The following is an 18,040-nucleotide window of genomic DNA, read 5'->3' as shown; positions in this document are numbered from 1 at the left end:
TACTTCCCAACTAATTGAAGTGACTGTGGCATACCTAAACTGTAAGATATAAGTTATAACTCATAAGTAGAAAACAACTGTTCCATGAACTCCGGCAGCACTTGATACCGCAAACTCAAAATTGGCATGCCAAAGCAAAACCAATCATGTAACTGCATCAAATTCAATAAAAATACCAACAAAAAGATGAACATCGTATATGCATTTTGAAGAAATCCAACTTCAGGGGAGATAATCTGGTTATCATGGCTACAAAATTCATGTTGTGAATCATGATTCGTAGTGATAAAAGTAGTGTGGTGACTGGTGAACATGGGGAATGTACAGCTTGAAGAGAAACATAAGGAGTAAGGATATATGATCTCTAGAGAGAGGACTGTACTTTGAAAAAATTTCTAGAGCGCAGGAGTGCAAAGTCCAAAACTTTGGTATAGCTTGACCTGTGCTAAGAAAATCCATACTCCTCCAGTCCACCAAGGGCTAATACTTATCCTAGGAGTTAAATAAGATACTTACAAAACCATACAATTTGTTCTAAACCATACACAGAAGCGGAATAACAAGGAAAAGCAATTGATCATCTTCAAAAATGCTGAGTGAAAAAGCAATTGTTCTTTGTTACATGAGGCGCTAATGACCTGTAAGATGTTTGTATGGTTTAGAACAAGAATTCTGAGGTTTGTGTAAGACATGTAATAAATTCGTGAATAATATTGTTGCTGAGTGCAACAGAGTATAGAATTGGATAATATCATCAATTTGGATACCCAAAAAAAGCAACTGATAATCTTCCAAAATGTTGGGTAAAAAAGCAACTCTTACGACAATCCCGTGTCATCATTTTCCTCATTGCCATTGGATTTGGCCATTCCAATCCTTAGCTGAGGGCTGAGATGTGGAAGCTCCTGACCCGGCAAATACAACAGTATAAATAAACAGAAGCATGAATTTGGGCGGCTTTCAGCCGACCCGGCAAAATAAATAAATAAACAGAAGCAGAATACATAAAACCTTAGCTCAATTGTTCATGTTTCTCTGCCAACAGCATGCAGTAACATAAACAAAAATCATAAGAAATTAAGAAGTCATGCTATAAGATCTTTTGTGTCAGAAATTTCAATTTAGGTTACATGAGCAGCACTTTCTGTTCAGAGAAATTTCCAAGCTACAGTAAATCATCTTTACGTTTGAATTGCAGTAGCCCATAAATAGGTATATGATGATCATTTTACTAGATATAAATATAATGTAAGCCTTAGTGTCGAGTTAATAACAACCAATAATATGGGTATGCCGTATGTGGTTACCTTGTTAACAATACAAGTTCAAAATCACATGATCTGGTTTGTAGAGGATGGGATTTCCTACAAAAAATTATAAAAATATCATTTTGCAATTAAAATCTTGAATACAAACAAAGTAAAATCATTTTTAATTCATAAAAAATAACAAACACAGGAAAATTGCAGTCTTATTTGATATATATTGAAATCCAATCCGGTCTACTGGGTGAATCCACCCAGTTGATAGTAAGGCCGCGTTCAAAGTTGGTCTGGCACGGAAAACGTAGTAATAGATTCGTTCATAATTAATTAATTATTAATTATTAAAAAAATATAAAATATATTAATATGATTTTTTAAAACAACTTTCTATAAAAAATTTTTGCAAAAAATGCATCGTTTAGCAGTTCGGAAAGCGTGCGCGGGAAAAACGAGAGAGATAAGTTAACTAAGGAGAGGCTGCCGAATGCAGCCTAGAACATCCCCTTACAACTGCCATGTAAGGATCTTACGGTCAATTGATTTGTACTCAAATCAGATCACTAACATCACCAAGTCTATTGTGGTTTCGAAATATAAGAATGCCAATTCTTTCCTAGATATATTGTATCCTTCTGCATTTGAGTGAATTAATCCAAACAGTTGCTCAAAAAGACTTCAGCAAAATTTGAAAGGCAGCATAAGAAAAGTAAGGGCACTTCTAATATTTTTAAAAAATGTAGAGGGTCTATTTTATTTCCATTTCTTTTGCCGGAATGACCGAAGGAGGTCATTCAATGTAATTAAGATAGAAAGAAAAAATTAAAAAAAAGTTTTACATCGACAGCTGGTTGTCAAGGAAGGATGTGTACCAGAGCACATACCCCAAACCAAGTGCCAACCGTCCAAACACACGCTACAGAGAGGAAAGCCAAGCGCCGAACCGGCCATAGATAAGCAACCAATCGCCACCAAGCTAACGACACTACTACGACACAAAGACTCTAAACGACGCCCTCACGAGGGTCACGATGCCAAAAGACGCCGCCATCATCCATCCAAAGACTAGATAAGGTTTTCACCTAGAGCTCCTTACCGAGTTAGGAGGGATACCTCAACAGTGCTCTCAGGAGGGTTACTACGTCCGAAAGCGAAGCCACTGTTGGCCCAAACAATTGGGCTAAGCTTTCGCTTGAAACCCCCTGCCACCGTGGTACGTCACCCAATCTAAAACCACCATCTAAACATTGGCGGCACAAGGCTTCCACCACGCTTGACCGACGCCCCTCCGTCAGCCGGCTTCATCAAACCACCGTCCCTGAGAGCTGGCCCAGGACCTCTCCGTTCCACCATCCGCCAGCCTCCTCGCCAGATCTGGCCGAAGGAGAACCCGGGATTGGATGGCTTCGCTTCAGCAGCCTAAGCTTCCCCCGCTGACAGGCGGCCGCCTTAAACCAGCCTAGAAACTCCCCTCAGAGAAGGGGAGGAGCCCTAGCAAGGGTGAGGATGCTGACCGGAAACGAGGAAGACGACCCGTCGCCACAAACTCCCTTAGCACAACCATCTGGGCCTGCGTCGACGCCAGACACGTTGCTGCTCCGGCTCCGACGCCACCCACCGGCACTCCCGTTGCTCGGACGCCGCTCCTCGCGTGGCCACCATGGCAGCGACCCGGTCGCTCAAACGCTGATGCTTGGTCGCTCTCGCCCACACCAGAACACGCCGCCACCGCGCTGCCACCACGGCCTCACGCCGCCCAGCCGCCTCACCGGTCGGTAGCCGCGCGCCGCCATCACGGCCGCTTGCTGCCCAGTCACCGTCGCGCCACCACCACGGCCGCATGTCGCCCCAGCCGCCGCCACGCCAGCTCCAACGGGGGATGACCAGATCTGGTCTTGGGGACACCGGATCCGCCGCCTCCCCACACCTCCCTTCGCCGGCATCCTCCTAGGAGCGCCGTCGTCACACCCCTCCGCCGCCACGGCCAACCTGGGCCCCCGCGCGCACTTCTCCGACCGGCACAGCCTCTCCGCTGCCGCCTTGTACGCTGCCGGCCGCTGCCGCCACGCGTGCCGCCGGCCCCGTCCGCCGGGCGTGCCGCCGTCTCCCTCCATCGCGCAGCCACGGTTCCCCCCTCCCGGCGCCTGCGGAAGATGATGAAGCCCTGCCGCTGCCGTCATTGTAGCCGACCGGCTTTGCCGGCGGCCACTCGGGCGGCGGCGAGGAGGGGGTGGGAGAGGTTAGGGAGTGCGGTGGCGGTTGGGACTTGTCATCGTCCCGGTCGCCCTCTCTATTTCCATTTCTTACCTTTCTTCTACTTAGATTTCCACAGTACAATCAAAGCTACCGCACAGCAAGTTTTTTTTATTTTGGAATAAACTTATATTGTTATTCCTATGGAATCATTTTTACTTATACTTGAAAATATCTTGTCAAATTTCCACACAAACTATGCACAACTCGATTAAAGCTTATTTTAGCATATAAATCTATTTTACATACAATTCTCTCTTCTATTTCTACAAAATATAAATACAATTGCATTTTCGGTCGAGATTGCTATAATCTAGATCAATCATGACCAATTGCATGTATCTCTCTTTTCACCTAATTAAAGTGGTAATTCTTGGCCTCGAGAGCAAATCAAATGTGGTGGCTTCATTCAGCCTTCAGTTACTTATATCAAAGACAGGATCTAGCCTTTGAATAAATACCCAAGGTTGCATTCTGATATATTCCTATGTTTTGAACAAATACTAATGTTTTCTGTAACATACTCAATGTTGGAGCCATTTAATCCCTTTACGGAGAATGCCTCCAACTCCTAATAACATGCAGCTCACAAGTCCAAGCACAACCAACTCATAGAAATGTTAACAAATTTGGGGCAACAGCGCCAATGGTAAGCCCGGATTTCACAAGTTCTATCACAAGAAAACTAAGCAGGAGAAGCAGCGTTATGGTATATGCGCGCACCCCTCAATCCGCACCCGTGGCAGCCTAAACCTGGTTCAAAACGCTAAAAAAACAAGTGAGTGGCACCCCTTTGTATTATTATGTTCTAGCTCTGCACTAGGTTATTGTGATCACCCAGCAACAGCCGACCAGCTCAAAGCGACCGAACAAAGGGCGCCCAAAATACGAGTAATCTCCTCAAACTCGGAGCGATCACATTCGCATTCAGGCAGCACGGGACATCAAAATTCGCAGAAATACGCCCGAACAAACCCTCGCCGTGGAACCCCGCACCCGGACGGGGCATAACGTGGTGCATGGAGTGGGCTTTTAAAAACCCCAAATTTTTTTAGAGAGAAAAAGGGTGTGTGCAGAGACTAGAGAGGATGAAAAGGAGGGATGTGCGTATGGGTGGCTCACCGGGCGAGCGAGGACGGACGCCGGCGCCCGCCCGCTGCTCGGCTGGGATGGAGTGGAGACGGGAGTGGAAGCCGAGGGGGCGAGGGGATGGGAGTGACTAGTAGGAGGCGGCCAGGTTCGCTTGGATGTTTGTCGAATTGGCGGTACGGGCTTCCTGTAGCCTGGGCCCCCTCCCCTCTCTGGTTCCCCAAACAAACCGGTGCAAACTCTACGCACTTCTGGTTCCCATCAGAGAACGAGACGGCGTACCTCTACGTGACGGAGTCGGAGTCGGAGTCGGAGTCGGACACCGACTCCGCTTCTGACAGCCTCCAATCTCCCGCTATATATTGCCATGCCATGCCGTGCGTCCCCCTCTCCTGACACCGCTCGATCGTGCTACCGGCCACCGCGCGCAACCGGAGAGGCTGATCGAGACGCACCCTCCCTCGTACGTGTGACGTACGTACGTACGTACTCCATGTCGCCGGAGAAACCCGATCAAAAGCCGGCGCGCGGCAGCAGCGCGCACGGCTCGGCGGCCGGCCAGAGCCGCTGCGGCTACTTTGGCCTCCTGCGCGACACGCTCCGGGCGTACTTCGACACCGGCGACTACTTTGGCCTCCTGCGCGACACGCTCCAGGCGTACTTCGACACGGACTACTCGCTCACCGTGGAGGAACTCCTCGCCGACATCCTGATCGCCAACATGGCCGAAAAAGACATGGACAATGCGCTAACCTCCGATGTGCCACAGTGTTCGGATATCTCCGACTCCGAGGAGGACTTGCCCCCCGGCTGCGTCACCCCGCGCATGTCCACCCTGGACCCGAAGCAATGTGGCGGCAGCTTCCGGGAGCACCTCGACATGCTTTGCGACTGCTGCTACTACACGCACGCGGCGGCGGCCGTCGGCGTCGATGAAGCTGATCAGCAGCCAGCGTCGCCCGACGACGGCAGCAACCTACCGGAGGTTTACACGCAGGGCGAGTTGGTCGCCGCGGCGGCGGCGACAGTAGACGTAGACGTCGAGATCGCGGTGAATGCTATGGGGTTTAACGAGATTGCTCACGACCTAAAGGAAGCCATCGAAGCAGTGGATCTGGAGGACGCCGTGACGGAGATGGCCTTGGACATGGACGCAGCACCGGCGGCTGCAGACATAGACGAATTCCTGAATGCTTTTGATGAGATTGCTCGCGACCTGAAGGACTTCATCGAAGCAATGGATCGGGAGGACGCATAGTGCTCGTCAGTTTCTTGCCGCGTTCGTTTGTCCACCGGTATAACAGCAAGGCAAATAATAGCTCACCCATATAGTAGTTAGCTCTTTATTATTAATACAGGATCCATATGTCACTCCCACATAATTTGTTGGTTCTTATGTTTAAGTTGGCTATAAGATTACAGCATACTACTCCTCTCTCTCTTCTTCCCTCTCTCCTCCATATAGACATTTAGTCAGCTTCTAGCCTGCTATTATACTTGCTCTAAGCGCGTGTCGGGTCAGTGTACTCTTGTGTTCACTTACCAATCGGTGCCCATGTGTATTTTTGTTGTGTACTTATGGAGCTCCTGGAGTTAGTAGTATATTTATCATCTTATGTTTAGGTGGTTCAATTTATATAGGTTTTTACTGAAAATATATCATGTAAAAAGTACAATACATATTATTAAGGAAGTTTGTTTTCTCTTTTGGGATTTATTTTTCTTTACGTATAGTTTGGGTTAGAATTTTTTTGGATGATCTCGGTACACTGGGACCATCCGGCCCTTGGATATGCCCCAGCTGCCAGGAGTTGAAGGCTTATGGTAATTTCCCAAAGTTTTGTGCTATGGACAACTGATTTAGATATCATTTCGTTCGTGTAATAAAGATTCCTGCAACCAATGCAGTGCAGCAAAGAGTAATTGTGTTCTAGCTATTCTCATTAATTGATGTAAGAAAAATTAATTGCTTCATTTTTTATATATAGCCTATTCTTTGTCGGGCCGGCTACTATTTGAAATTCTGAATAGTGGGAATTAAGATACGGTGCATTGTATTAACTTAATAGTTTAAATTCTTTTTTCAAACTCGTACGACTTCAACTATTAATAAATATATTATAAAAATTATTCAGCAGATGCGCCGTAGCCAGTGCATCACGTAGAGCCATGTTCCTTGGCCTGCTGCTGCAGCCCGCGCAACCACAGCAACAGCAGTTTGCAGCGCCTTGGTTCCAAAACATTAAAAATAATGATACTACATTTGTCTTAAAATTACTTACTAAATCGTATGAACTTTTTTATTTTAAATAAAAAACACATGGTTTAAATCATATCCACAAAACCCATCAAAAAAGTTTGACATTATATGTTTTAGATTAAAATTGTATTTTGGGCCACCTTTAATTACCTAAATGTTGCTTTAAACCATCCTTAAATCTTACCGTTCACTTTGGGTCAGATAATTTTGTCTTTTTTCGATTTAGACAATCTAACTCTATTTGCTAGACATATCCATGTATAGCCTCCCCTCCCGGCAAATACAGAGATGAAGAGTTCGCTTATATACTTCGTTTGTGGTCTTGAAAAAGTTACCTGTGTGGTCTAATGTACAATAATAGAAAACTTACTCGGTTTAAAGCGAAAAATAAAATTTAAGTAGCTCAAAGTAAAACTTACTAGGTAATAAAAAAAATCCCTAAAATGCAATTTTAACTGCATCCTCCAATATAAAATTATGCACGATTATTGTCAAGCACGGCCCGGCCCGGCCCAGCCCATCAATCAAGTGACACACTAAAGCATAAACCCAAGCGCCCAGAGGCACTGAGGCAGAGCCAAACTTGTCGCAGCGGGGGAGCCACCGCACGATGCCCCGAACGCCACCGTCCTCCTCCCACGGCGACTTCGTCGCCGCCCTCCACCGCTGCGCCACCCTCCCGCACCTCAAGCAGCTCCACGCCAACGCCGTCGTCACCGGCCGCGCCGCCGCGCAGCCCACCACCTTCCACCTCCTCCGGTTTGCCTCCCTCCGCCTCTCCTGCCTCCCCTACGCGCGCCGCCTCTTCGACGCCACGCCCAGCCCCAACATCTTCCTCTATTCCGCCATGCTCTCCGCCTACGCCGCCGCCTCCTCCACCGCGCAAGAGCACGCCTGGGACTCCCTCGCGCTCTTCCTCCGCATGCTCCGCCGCGGCCGCCCCGCGCCCAACCAGTTCGTCTACCCGCTTGTCCTCCGCGCCGCCTGCGCCATGGAGATCCAGCTGGTCAGGTCGATCCATTGCCGCTCCTGCAAGGATGGGTTCTACGGGCACGATGTTATAAGTACCTCGCTCCTCGATGGGTACTCGAGGTACGGGATGATGGGGGACGCGCGCAAGCTGTTCGATGGTTTGACCGAGAGGAACGTGGTCTCCTGGACAGCGCTGGTGTCTGGGTATGCAAGGGCAGGGAAGGCTGGGGACGCGATAGTGTTGTTTGAACGGATGCCTCAGAGGGATGTGCCTGCGTGGAATGCAATCATTGCTGGATGCACACAAAACGGGTTGTTTGTGGAGGCAGTGGGGATTTTCAAGAGGATGGTGGATGAGGGCTTCCGGCCAAATGGCACCACCGTTTCTTGTTTGCTGTCTGCATGCGGGCATTTAGGAATGCTGAAGATCGGGAAGGTCCTCCATGGTTATGCGTGGAGGAGCTGTATTGGTTTTGGTTCATCTGTTGTAAATGGGTTGATCGATATGTATGGTAAATGTGGGAATATGATGGAGGCAAAATGGATCTTTGATGAGGTTTCTGATAGGCGTTTGACCACATGGAATTCTCTGATCAATTGCCTTGCACTACATGGGTGCAGTGAGAGTGCCATTGCTATGTTTAATGCGATGAGGAATGAAGGGGTTCAACCTGACGAGGTTACTTTTGTTGGGCTGTTGAATGCATGCACCCATGGAGGGTTTGTCGATGAAGGCCTTAGATACTTTGAACTGATGTCTGATGAGCATGAAATTGAGCCAGAGATTGAGCATTATGGTTGTGTTGTAGATCTTCTTTGTCGAGCAGGACGGTTTCAGGATGCGATGAATTTTATCAATGATATGAAACTTGAACCAGACGAAGTCATTTGGGGGTCATTACTCAATGCCTGTAGAATACACAGACACCTAGAACTAGCTGAGCATGCAATAAGAAAGTTGTTGGATTTGAATCCAAATAATGCTAATTATGTAGTGATGCTTGCAAATTTATACAGTGAAGGTGGTTTCTGGGAAGAGGTTAGGAAGGTAAGAAAGCTCATGAAGGAGGATGTTACAGGCAAGAAGCTGCCTGGTTGTAGCTGGATTGAGGTTAATCGCAGAACTCATCGGTTTTACTCTGGTGATGATGGTCACCCAGAGTCTGAGGATATCTATAGCACTCTTGATGAGTTAGCTACCTCAATGGAAATTCAGGATACATTTGCATAGATTAATAATTCATATTCAGAAGTCAGCACCTTCTAATTTGGTAAATGACTGAACCTGTTGACTCAGGCAGCATTATGCTGGTAATATACATGGTGGTTTCTGTTAAACACATGCTTTGAGCTATTTATGGCAGTGGTATTGCATATGCCAATAATGGGATACACTTCGTCAGGCTTATCCATTGTAATTCTGCTATATGTGCATATCCATAAAAGGTATGTGTATATTTATCATCCCGTTTGTGTTATAATTCAATTATGGATGACCTATTATGCTTCTGCTTACTCCAATTTTGTATCCCACACTTGTTGAGCTTGTTCTGTATTATGTCTTCAGTGCTGCCACTGATAAGATTGCTGTTTACTGCTCGATGTTTTCCTTGGTTCTGATGAATCATACTGTCTGGCATGTAAAGCTGCTGCTGCCCAACAGTTATATTATTGGTATGGATATCACCTCTTTGCTGGTATATCATGACTAAATTTTGTTTTATTGTCCAGTTTTAACAAAATCTACACTCACTGGTAATTTATTGTCAAATGTTGCAGTGCATATTCCTGTTCTTTTTTCTGCCTCTTGTGCAGGAGTACCAAAAGTAAAGGAGACAGAAGCTAAAGAACAAATTATAGAAATTGCCTATAAATTCCCATTTTATCTGCTGTGTGGGTAATTTTATATTAACTTAATCTATGGATATCCCTTGCAAAATGTTTTCATTATCAAGTACTTTGGATTTTTGAGCCTGGACTATTGACAAGCATTACATTAACAGCTGGAATAGCTAGTTGAGACTTGAGCTGGATATACTGAAGCTGGAATCAGTTGCACACTGGTCTCTCAGGCAACACTGGAAATGCCATCTCATTATCTTGGATGATTGTAGCAGCATGGTTCAAAGAATATGTTCTGCTCTGTCTTGCAGTAAGACCATACACATTTTATCATTTCCTCTTCCATATCTTATCTCGGTTTTCTTTGATTCGCTCTCTCATGTCCCCCCCCCCTTTCCAATTCAAAGCTGCTTCTTGTTTTAACTTATTTGTGTATAATTCATTCTAAATTTATGGGATTCTCAATCTCTCATGTTTTTTATCATATCTCTGCAAGTTGTTAAAAGGTGATTCTTTGAAAGAAGATTTTAGCCGCCGATGAAATTCCGAATGATCAGATTCTTACAGTTTGTGTTCTGTGTCACACACTCGCAGGGCAGAAAACATGGAGAAATGAGAGCCTCACGTTGCCATGTTGCAATACCAGAGTTGCGGACAGTGCAAAGGGAGGTCAAAAAGAATGGTGCAGATTATAGAATAACCATACATAGTACAGTGAAATGGTTCAGCAACACTCCAAGAATAAATTCCAGTGCGATGCCTGACCATATAAATTGCGAACCGTATATATTACCCTGACCGTCCAAAAGAGGGCAAGCTTCAGTACCCCGAATGTAGTGAGTTGAAAGAGACATGTGAGACCTCCAAAAAGAAAAATATAAGCGACTGGAAATGGCTGTTGTGCTGTAGCCACTAGCCAGCGATAACTGATAAGTGCAGTGATGTCTCAGACAATTTTTAGGGCTCCCATTTTATCGGGTTCTTATTTTAGTGCTCCTTTCAGGATTTCAAGGTGGAGTAGGATTGGCTCCATCCTTCATGTTTACAGTTCATAATAGCACAGTACTAGCACAAAAGAATCGCATGCATATATAGGGCTGGACCTTTGGATGCGATGAGAAGATTCTGCACAGATGGTCATGGGAAGCATCGATGAGCGATGGCAGTGGATCGAAGATTGGCCGAATATGCCGTGTGTTGGGCAGAATTATCCTTTGGACCTTCCAAAGAAGGGCGCAAGACTATCAGGTCAGCACTAGGACATCTTTGCCTCTAGAATCTCTTTAGGCAAACATTTTATTTATTTATTTTAAATCCCGGGAGGACTGCCAATATATACACATCCTTGTGCTTCGAGGACATCTGTTTACCTGCGGTTTTCATTTTTCATTACATTTTATAGAGGTCGTTGAAATGTATCAGCCAAAGGTTTTTGCTTTTGTTTTTTTATAAGCCAAAATTTGAATTTTCAACATTAAATTTTAAGTAGATTTTAGGGGTATCTTATTTTATTTTTTATCTTTGCTTTTAGATTGCGAAGAAATATATATATATTGTATTCATATATTTTTTATTTGTAAATATATCGTTTGGTTTTTTTCTGAACAAGCCACACAATCTCCCCTTACATGTACGGTGGTGTGAGTATGGCATGTGTTAAAGTCTATGTCTCCAATTGTAGGAAATTGTGTGGTTTGAAGGCAATTTTTGCCATACCAAAATATTGATAATGCCAAAACCTTGACAAGTTTTGACACTAACGAATTTGGTAGGATATAATTTAAACTAGTGTGAGCAAAAGTTGTTGTCAAACCAAACAATCATAGAATATATTGAAATTGGTGAAAACATTGGTTTTTTGCATGATTTCGTATAGATTTAAATGGACTTTTTATGATTCTGTAGGTAACTTATATCTGTTGTAGATGTAACTTACACATGAACCAAATGCAACAACATGTAATTATCACTTATCACTCAAAAAAACTACTTGGATATCGTGGCCAGCTTGACATTGCGCACATGAAAACACACGGATATACGGGGAAAGCGATACAGGCTAATTTTTTGGGTATTTGTTGGATAGGTAGTTGGTTAAAACGTAGTTATGTCGCATCATATCCTATCCTACATGCTTATAAAGTTAGTCCACATTAGGTGCAATTAAAGCTAATTTCTTGTTTAGGAGTAAGCCACGTCACCTTAATTTGTTCTAGCCATCAGGCTACAAATGAACGTTTGGATGACAATGACATATCAAAGAGGTCAACTAATGTGACAAAGAGACATCGGGCCATTAGGCTGGATTATTTTGAAAGATAAAAAATTAGAAGCTATTTAATGATATAAACAAAAAAAATTAACTATTACTAAATTTAAAATATATCAAAAAGATGAGATATAAACTTATATATAAATTTTTTTTACAAAACATATCATTTAACTGTAGAAATCGATAAATAATTTAGGGATAATCTAGTAAACGAACACAGCTCCATAAGCTCAACCGTTTTTCACACCCGGACATCTACCAATTGGAACCAAAACGTCGGAGAACGGAGATAACTACAGCATCGCTCGCAGTAATTAAGCTGTAAACCTCATCATGAAGTTTTTTAAGAATAAAGTATACTTTAGATCATATTTTATTACTAAGTTTTATTTTAGATCATGCTTAAACATATATTTCAAGTGTACATTGATAATGATATTAGACACTTCGGTCCTAATACACCAACGAATTTCTATCACATGTAGTCTATATATTTAGTGAGATTGGGATAAGAAATGATTAGAAAAGTTGTTTGGTGTGACCCACCACAATAATTACTAATTTATTTGATCTAGACTAAAATTATGTTTAAGAATTATCTTAAATATATGTTTAAGAATGACCTAAATAAAACTTGGTAATCAGATATTATAAGTACTATTTACTACACAACATCCTTTTGTAGCCTTCTCATTGCTAATTTCTCATGAATACCATGGTCGGCCGAACCCTACTATTCAAATAGCAAAATCGGATCTCTATTTAGCGATAAAGTATCACATTTATTTTTTTCCCTTAAAAAAAGAAATTGGTGATGGGGTGGATGTTAAATTACCGACCACTATCACCACAACTCACAAAACAATAATCAAATTAGTTAATCCAAGATAAGTTCAGTTATCATGATATTTGTTGGAGGATTAGATTAACTGGGGATGCGCTAATATTTAAGGGTATTTTTTATCGCAACGTATTTAACGGTGCAGTATTTCTGAATATCGGTAACTTTAAGTCAGAGGCTTAAAAAAAGTCAGAGGCTCTCAATATATAAAGATACTGAATTATCGTCATGGCAGCATCTTCGGTTCTTCACCTCACTTAATGGGCATGTTTAGAGGATTTTTAGATTCTGAGAAGCAGCTGCTTATTTTTAAAAGCTGTGCATTTTTGGGACAGCTTCTGGCGCTACAGCTAAAAAAACTCCCCTCGCTACGGCTCTCCGTTAACTGGTCGCACGCTTGCTGGAGATTCTACTCGCGGTTTTCTTAAGATGTAAAATTTGTTTTCTTCCTGTTTGAGCGTCAGATTATGCTTGTGCAGATGTGCAACCAGCGGATCAATGCCGCGTGTCAAGGGAGCAACGATGGGAGCAGGCAAGCTGCGTCCCTGATATACGTTTTCCACCTGTTGGACCGGTACCGGGCCGATCCAAAGTCAAACGTTAATAATTCCTCTGTTCTTTTATTCGACACCTTTAAATTTTATATATGTTTAGCTATTCATCTTATTAAAAAAATTATTATTATTTATTTTATAATTTAATTTACTACTACAAACATTTCAAAAATAAAATTATAATTTTACATATTTGCATAGAATTTTTAATAAGACGGCAAAATATCAAAATATAAAAGCCAACCACATCAGATAAAAGCTTTGCGGGAAGTACTTTATATATATATATATATATATATATATGTGTGTGTCCTTGTAGGCTGGCACGGGACTAAATACAACATTAAAGATGTAACCTTATCTTTTTGATTTTGTTTTTAAACCAAACATTGAACTCTTAGCCTTCAATTTAGAGTTCATTTAGGATATTTTCATTGTATTATTTTTTTCACTTTTACCTTTTAATTTAAGAAAACATATATAAAATATTTATTCACAAACTATTTTTATTTAAAAATATACTGTGTTTTTTTCTTTAGGAAAGCCAAATAATCACCTCTTGGTGTGCGTGCCTTTGGGAAGTATAAAAAGATTATAAATGGTACAAACTGCAAACCACACATTTGCTAACCTCTTTATAGCTATATTTCTTTTTTTCCCCAACTACTCCGTATTGGATAGCAAACACAGGCTCACCCATCATTTGGTCACCCGACGATTGACAAAGAAAGGCCAAAGTATACCCATTTCCAATTTTCCACAGGACAATTATATCACACATGGTACGTTCTAGTACAAGTAAAGCCCAGGTTGAGACAAAGGGATTTTGCTAAGATTTTGTATAAATTTATGTTAAATCTTAGCCAAAATCCCCTGTTCCAAACGGAAAATCTTAGATAAAAATACTACCTTTTTTTTACCCTTCTTATTATACAACCACGAAGCCTTCAGCATCGGATCATTCTTGAAAAATGCGTAAATGCATTTCGTTTCGATCGACGATGCCTCTTTTGTGTGTATACTATTTGCTCAGCTCATCCGTGTCGCTAGACATGGCCGCCCGTCTCGGCTGCGACCTGCGTGCTGTGCGCCGACTTGAGCATGAACCCGCCGACGCCATGGCCCGCCTTGCCGTCGTCCTCGTCGTGGTACGCGTACGCGAAGCCGCCGTGCCGCGTCTGGTCCATGCCGGCCATCTCGTCCTCGGCCGAGATGCGCAGCAGACCCAGCTTGTTGAGCACCAGGAACAGCGGGGCCATGGTGAAGCTCACCCACGCCGCGATGACCAGGATGACCACTATGTGCGCCCCGAGCAGCCGCCCGCCGCCGCCCATGAACAGCCCGTACGGACGCCCCGTCTGGCCGAGGACCTGCTCGACGTACTCCCTGCGCGCGAACAGCGCCGTGAAGATGACGCCCCACGCGCCGCACCCGCCGTGCAGCTGCGCCGCCTCGAGCGGGTCGTCGAACTTGAGCCTCGCCGACAGCGCGTTGAGGCCGATGAGCACCCACGCCGAGACGAACCCGCAGATGATCGCGGCCCAGGGGTCAACGACAGAGCAGCCGGCGGTGATCGCCGCGAAGCCGCCGAGGAGGCCGTTGCAGACGTCGATCACGTTCCAGTGCCCCGTCTGGAGCCTCTTCCCAAAGAGCGTCGTGAGCGCCGCCGTGCTTCCGGCGAGGGTAGTGGTCACCGCGGTGCGGCCCACCGCCGACCACTGCCCGTGGATGCTGCCCGGCGGGCCGTAGGATTTGAGGATGGTGAGGAACGAGCCGGGGTTAAACCCGTACCATCCGAACCACAGCAGGAAGCTGCCGAGCACGACGAGCGACGCGCTGTGGCCGCGCAGCGCCACCGAGCGGCCGGCGTGGTCGAACCGCCCAATGCGAGGGCCCTCGATGAGGGCGCCCCAGAGTCCGGCCACGCCGCCAACCATGTGGACAACCCCTGACCCGGCGAAGTCGATGACGCCGGACTTGAAGAGCAACGGCCCCGACGTGCGGGACGCCGAGGCCCACCCGTCGGTCGACCAGATCCAGTGGGACACCACCGGGTAGACGAAGCCGGTGAGGAAGGCGGAGTAGATAAGGTACGCCACGAACTGCGTCCGCTCGGCGATGGAGCCGGACGTGATGCCCGCGGCGGCGATGGCGAAGGCCCACTGGAAGAGGAAGAAGCTGTAGTCGAATCCGACCTGCGGGACCTGCTTGAGGCCGAAGAAGTGCTTCCCGATGAAGCCGTTGGACGGCGCCCCGAAGGCGAAGGCGAAGCCGAAGAGGTAGTAGAAGAGCGCGCCCGCCGCGGCGTCGAGCACGTTGGTGAGCATGATGTTCATGGTGTTCTTGGCGCGGACGGATCCCGCGCAGAGCATGGCGAACCCGAGCTGCATGGCGAACACGAGGTAGGCCGAGAAGAGCAGGTACGTCGAGTCCACCGCCGACGTCGTGTCCGCGAACCGGTTGCACAGGTAGCCCGTCGCGTTCCCCGCCGCCGTGCCCAGCAGCGGGCCGAGTGTCTCCACGCACGTCGCCATCCCCGCCTCCTCGCCTCGCCTCGCCCTCGTCGCTCGATCGACACAGCCGGAGGAGGAGGAGGAGAGGAGCTAGTGGGAAGTGCTGTGTGGAAGTGCGGGAGCGGCCTCGTCGGAATTTATAGGCGACGTGTGGTGTGGAGTGGGGAGCGCGAGCTACAGAAGAGCTAGAGGTAGAGGAATCCATGAGCTGCTGGGGTGTTATCGCTGATTCCTTCAAAAGCGTGAATCTTCGGCCGCCTCTGAACTGTAGGCCCCCCGTGTTTTGCCGACTGTTTGTACTATTACATTTTTTTAATCCACCTAGCGATCAAATGTTGAAAATTTTAATTCCATCAATCAACTTCAGTCGCTACTGTTGAATGATAATTTGAAGAGCATTTTTTCTATTCTTGATGAGGTACTACGAGTTACTACGGTTTTCTATATAAAATTTAGTAACTTCTAGTATCTAAGGTACTAACAAGTACCAAATTTTACATAGAAAACAGTGGCACCTCTTGGTATCTCCTCAAGGATAATAAAATTGCTTTAATTTGAAAACGTGCATCCAAGTCAAAAAGACCATACATACCCTCCTCCCATGCAATGTGCATGTGTTTGATTAAAAAAAAATCAAACGTTTGATCAATAGCAAAAGTGTTTTTTAGACATCTATTGATCAATTGTTTTAAAAAACTGAATTCATCAAAATATTTAACAGTTGGATTTAAATCAAATAGTAGTAATAAAGACAATCAAACAAAGTAAATAGGGACAACAAGTATAAATATCGAAACAAATCTAATGGACAGAAAAATCGATTGATAAATTAAAAAATTTTAGACGATTGGCAAATAGCAAACCTGATTTTTTTTCCCCTCTACATAACTGTGTTTAGTTTAGCTCTTAAGATTTTATTCTAAAATAGTATTAAAACTATTGTTTACCTGTATTTCCACTTGTACCACTTGAATATATTTCATAGTTTCTAAATCTACTTGGTGATTTTCACTATTTTTTAAGTTTTAAGTGTAGTAGCTGGTTGTGTCTTAGGAAGGCAAACAATTGGTCTCTTTGATGGCTGATGATCAGACAAGATATAGACTGCGAGACTAAAAAAAGGGGATTCATGATCACTCAACGGCCGGCTCAACGCTGGATCGGTTGATGTTGTGGTCACGAGAATTTTGTCCATCCTTGATCCTTCTGTTTTTTCTTTCAAAATAGTTCAGATATTTTGGGGGCAAAGACGGACAAATATGTCGGCCATTTCATTACAGCATCATCAACGTTTATACCGGTTAAGGTAATTTTCTACTTGCCTGAAAGTTTCTTTGCCTATCATGGACAAAATCCTGCCGAGTCGCTGCACCTTAAGCTCAAAGTACGTGTGGGTGCCCACGAAAAAAACCCAGCAAGAACCATCTTTTTTCTTGTCTCTGATACTTGACTGATAGTTAAGCTAACCTGCAAATCATCGCAGCCAAATAAGCCATCGCAGCTATCACCCACTCGCATCGTACTTCCCCGCACCACCGATCAACGTATCTCCACACTGGCTCATCACCGCGCTGTCGATAGGCAGCTCGCACGACGATGCAATGCAACCGAGGGACCACGGCGAGGGCACACCATAAAAACAACCGATCCCGAGATGGGCATACCATGACGCGGCTAGCCCGGCCGGAGACCCGCCGTAGTTGGAGCGCACATCGCCGTCGCCGCGAGCCCGCGAAGTCCACAGCCTCGCGCGCGTCGGCGGATCGAACACCCAGTCGTTGCTGAGAGCCTGAGACTGACAGGTGGTGCTCCTGTTCAGAAAAGAAAAATGAAACAGTTTGTATTGTACCTTGGACATCAGAAAAAAAAAGAAGAAAATGAAGGCGTCTGTTTCAGACGTAATTGGCAATCGGCAATGGTAATAAGATAAGCACCCCACTTGGGGCTCCACAACTAAGCCAATTTCCATTTCGCATGTTCGATTATTCCCCCCGACCTCCGGTGTGCATCTTCCGTGTCCCGAAGAGCTGCTCCTTGAGTAAATTATGCCTGAATCCGGAGCACAGAGAACATGTAGTATATGTGTGTGAGGGTTTGGAATTGGATCTCTCTCGTTGACTTGAGATTAATAAGGAAGTGTTTTCTCTCTGCTCTGGTCTGACATCACCGTCCTGCTGCCGAT

General features: G+C 45.0%; 2 protein-coding genes and 1 long non-coding RNA gene across 8 annotated transcripts; 1 reads left to right on the top strand and 2 right to left on the bottom strand.

The window, feature by feature from the left end:
* Positions 1–828: 828 nt before the first annotated feature.
* On the bottom strand, positions 829–4,702 carry LOC107303660. The gene is made up of 3 exons (XR_001549603.1): positions 4,638–4,702; positions 1,308–1,364; positions 829–905 (listed from the first exon to the last, which is right to left on the bottom strand). It is a non-coding gene; the product is annotated as an uncharacterized LOC107303660 (long non-coding RNA).
* A 2,744-nt stretch (positions 4,703–7,446) lies between these two features.
* LOC102713875 (pentatricopeptide repeat-containing protein At1g33350) lies at positions 7,447–13,414 on the top strand. Of its 6 annotated transcripts, none has more exons than XM_015833420.2 (5): positions 7,447–9,282; positions 9,404–9,510; positions 9,616–9,988; positions 10,273–10,926; positions 13,271–13,414. In XM_015833420.2, the coding sequence occupies exon 1, from the start codon at positions 7,475–7,477 to the stop codon at positions 9,065–9,067; it is 1,593 nt and encodes a 530-aa protein (XP_015688906.1). In that variant the 5' UTR covers positions 7,447–7,474; the 3' UTR covers positions 9,068–9,282; positions 9,404–9,510; positions 9,616–9,988; positions 10,273–10,926; positions 13,271–13,414. The 6 variants fall into 6 exon arrangements, with proteins under 6 accessions (XP_015688906.1, XP_040376171.1, XP_015688904.1 ...); XM_040520237.1 differs by lacking the exon at positions 13,271–13,414 and adding an exon at positions 13,127–13,187; XM_015833418.2 differs by lacking the exon at positions 13,271–13,414 and having other exon boundaries at positions 9,616–9,729; positions 9,840–9,988; positions 10,273–11,168.
* An 825-nt stretch (positions 13,415–14,239) lies between these two features.
* LOC102712147 (ammonium transporter 1 member 2) lies at positions 14,240–15,945 on the bottom strand. The gene has a single exon (XM_040520978.1). It carries the CDS (start codon positions 15,877–15,879, stop codon positions 14,392–14,394), a length of 1,488 nt encoding a protein of 495 aa, XP_040376912.1. The 5' UTR covers positions 15,880–15,945; the 3' UTR covers positions 14,240–14,391.
* Between the last annotated feature and the right edge of the window lie 2,095 nt (positions 15,946–18,040).

This window comes from Oryza brachyantha, chromosome 2, assembly GCF_000231095.2.
Source record: "Oryza brachyantha chromosome 2, ObraRS2, whole genome shotgun sequence".
Classification (NCBI taxonomy): Eukaryota; Viridiplantae; Streptophyta; class Magnoliopsida; order Poales; family Poaceae; genus Oryza; species Oryza brachyantha.
The sequence above is the reverse complement of the archived record's forward strand: the minus strand, read 5'-3'. Positions and strand labels throughout refer to the sequence as shown.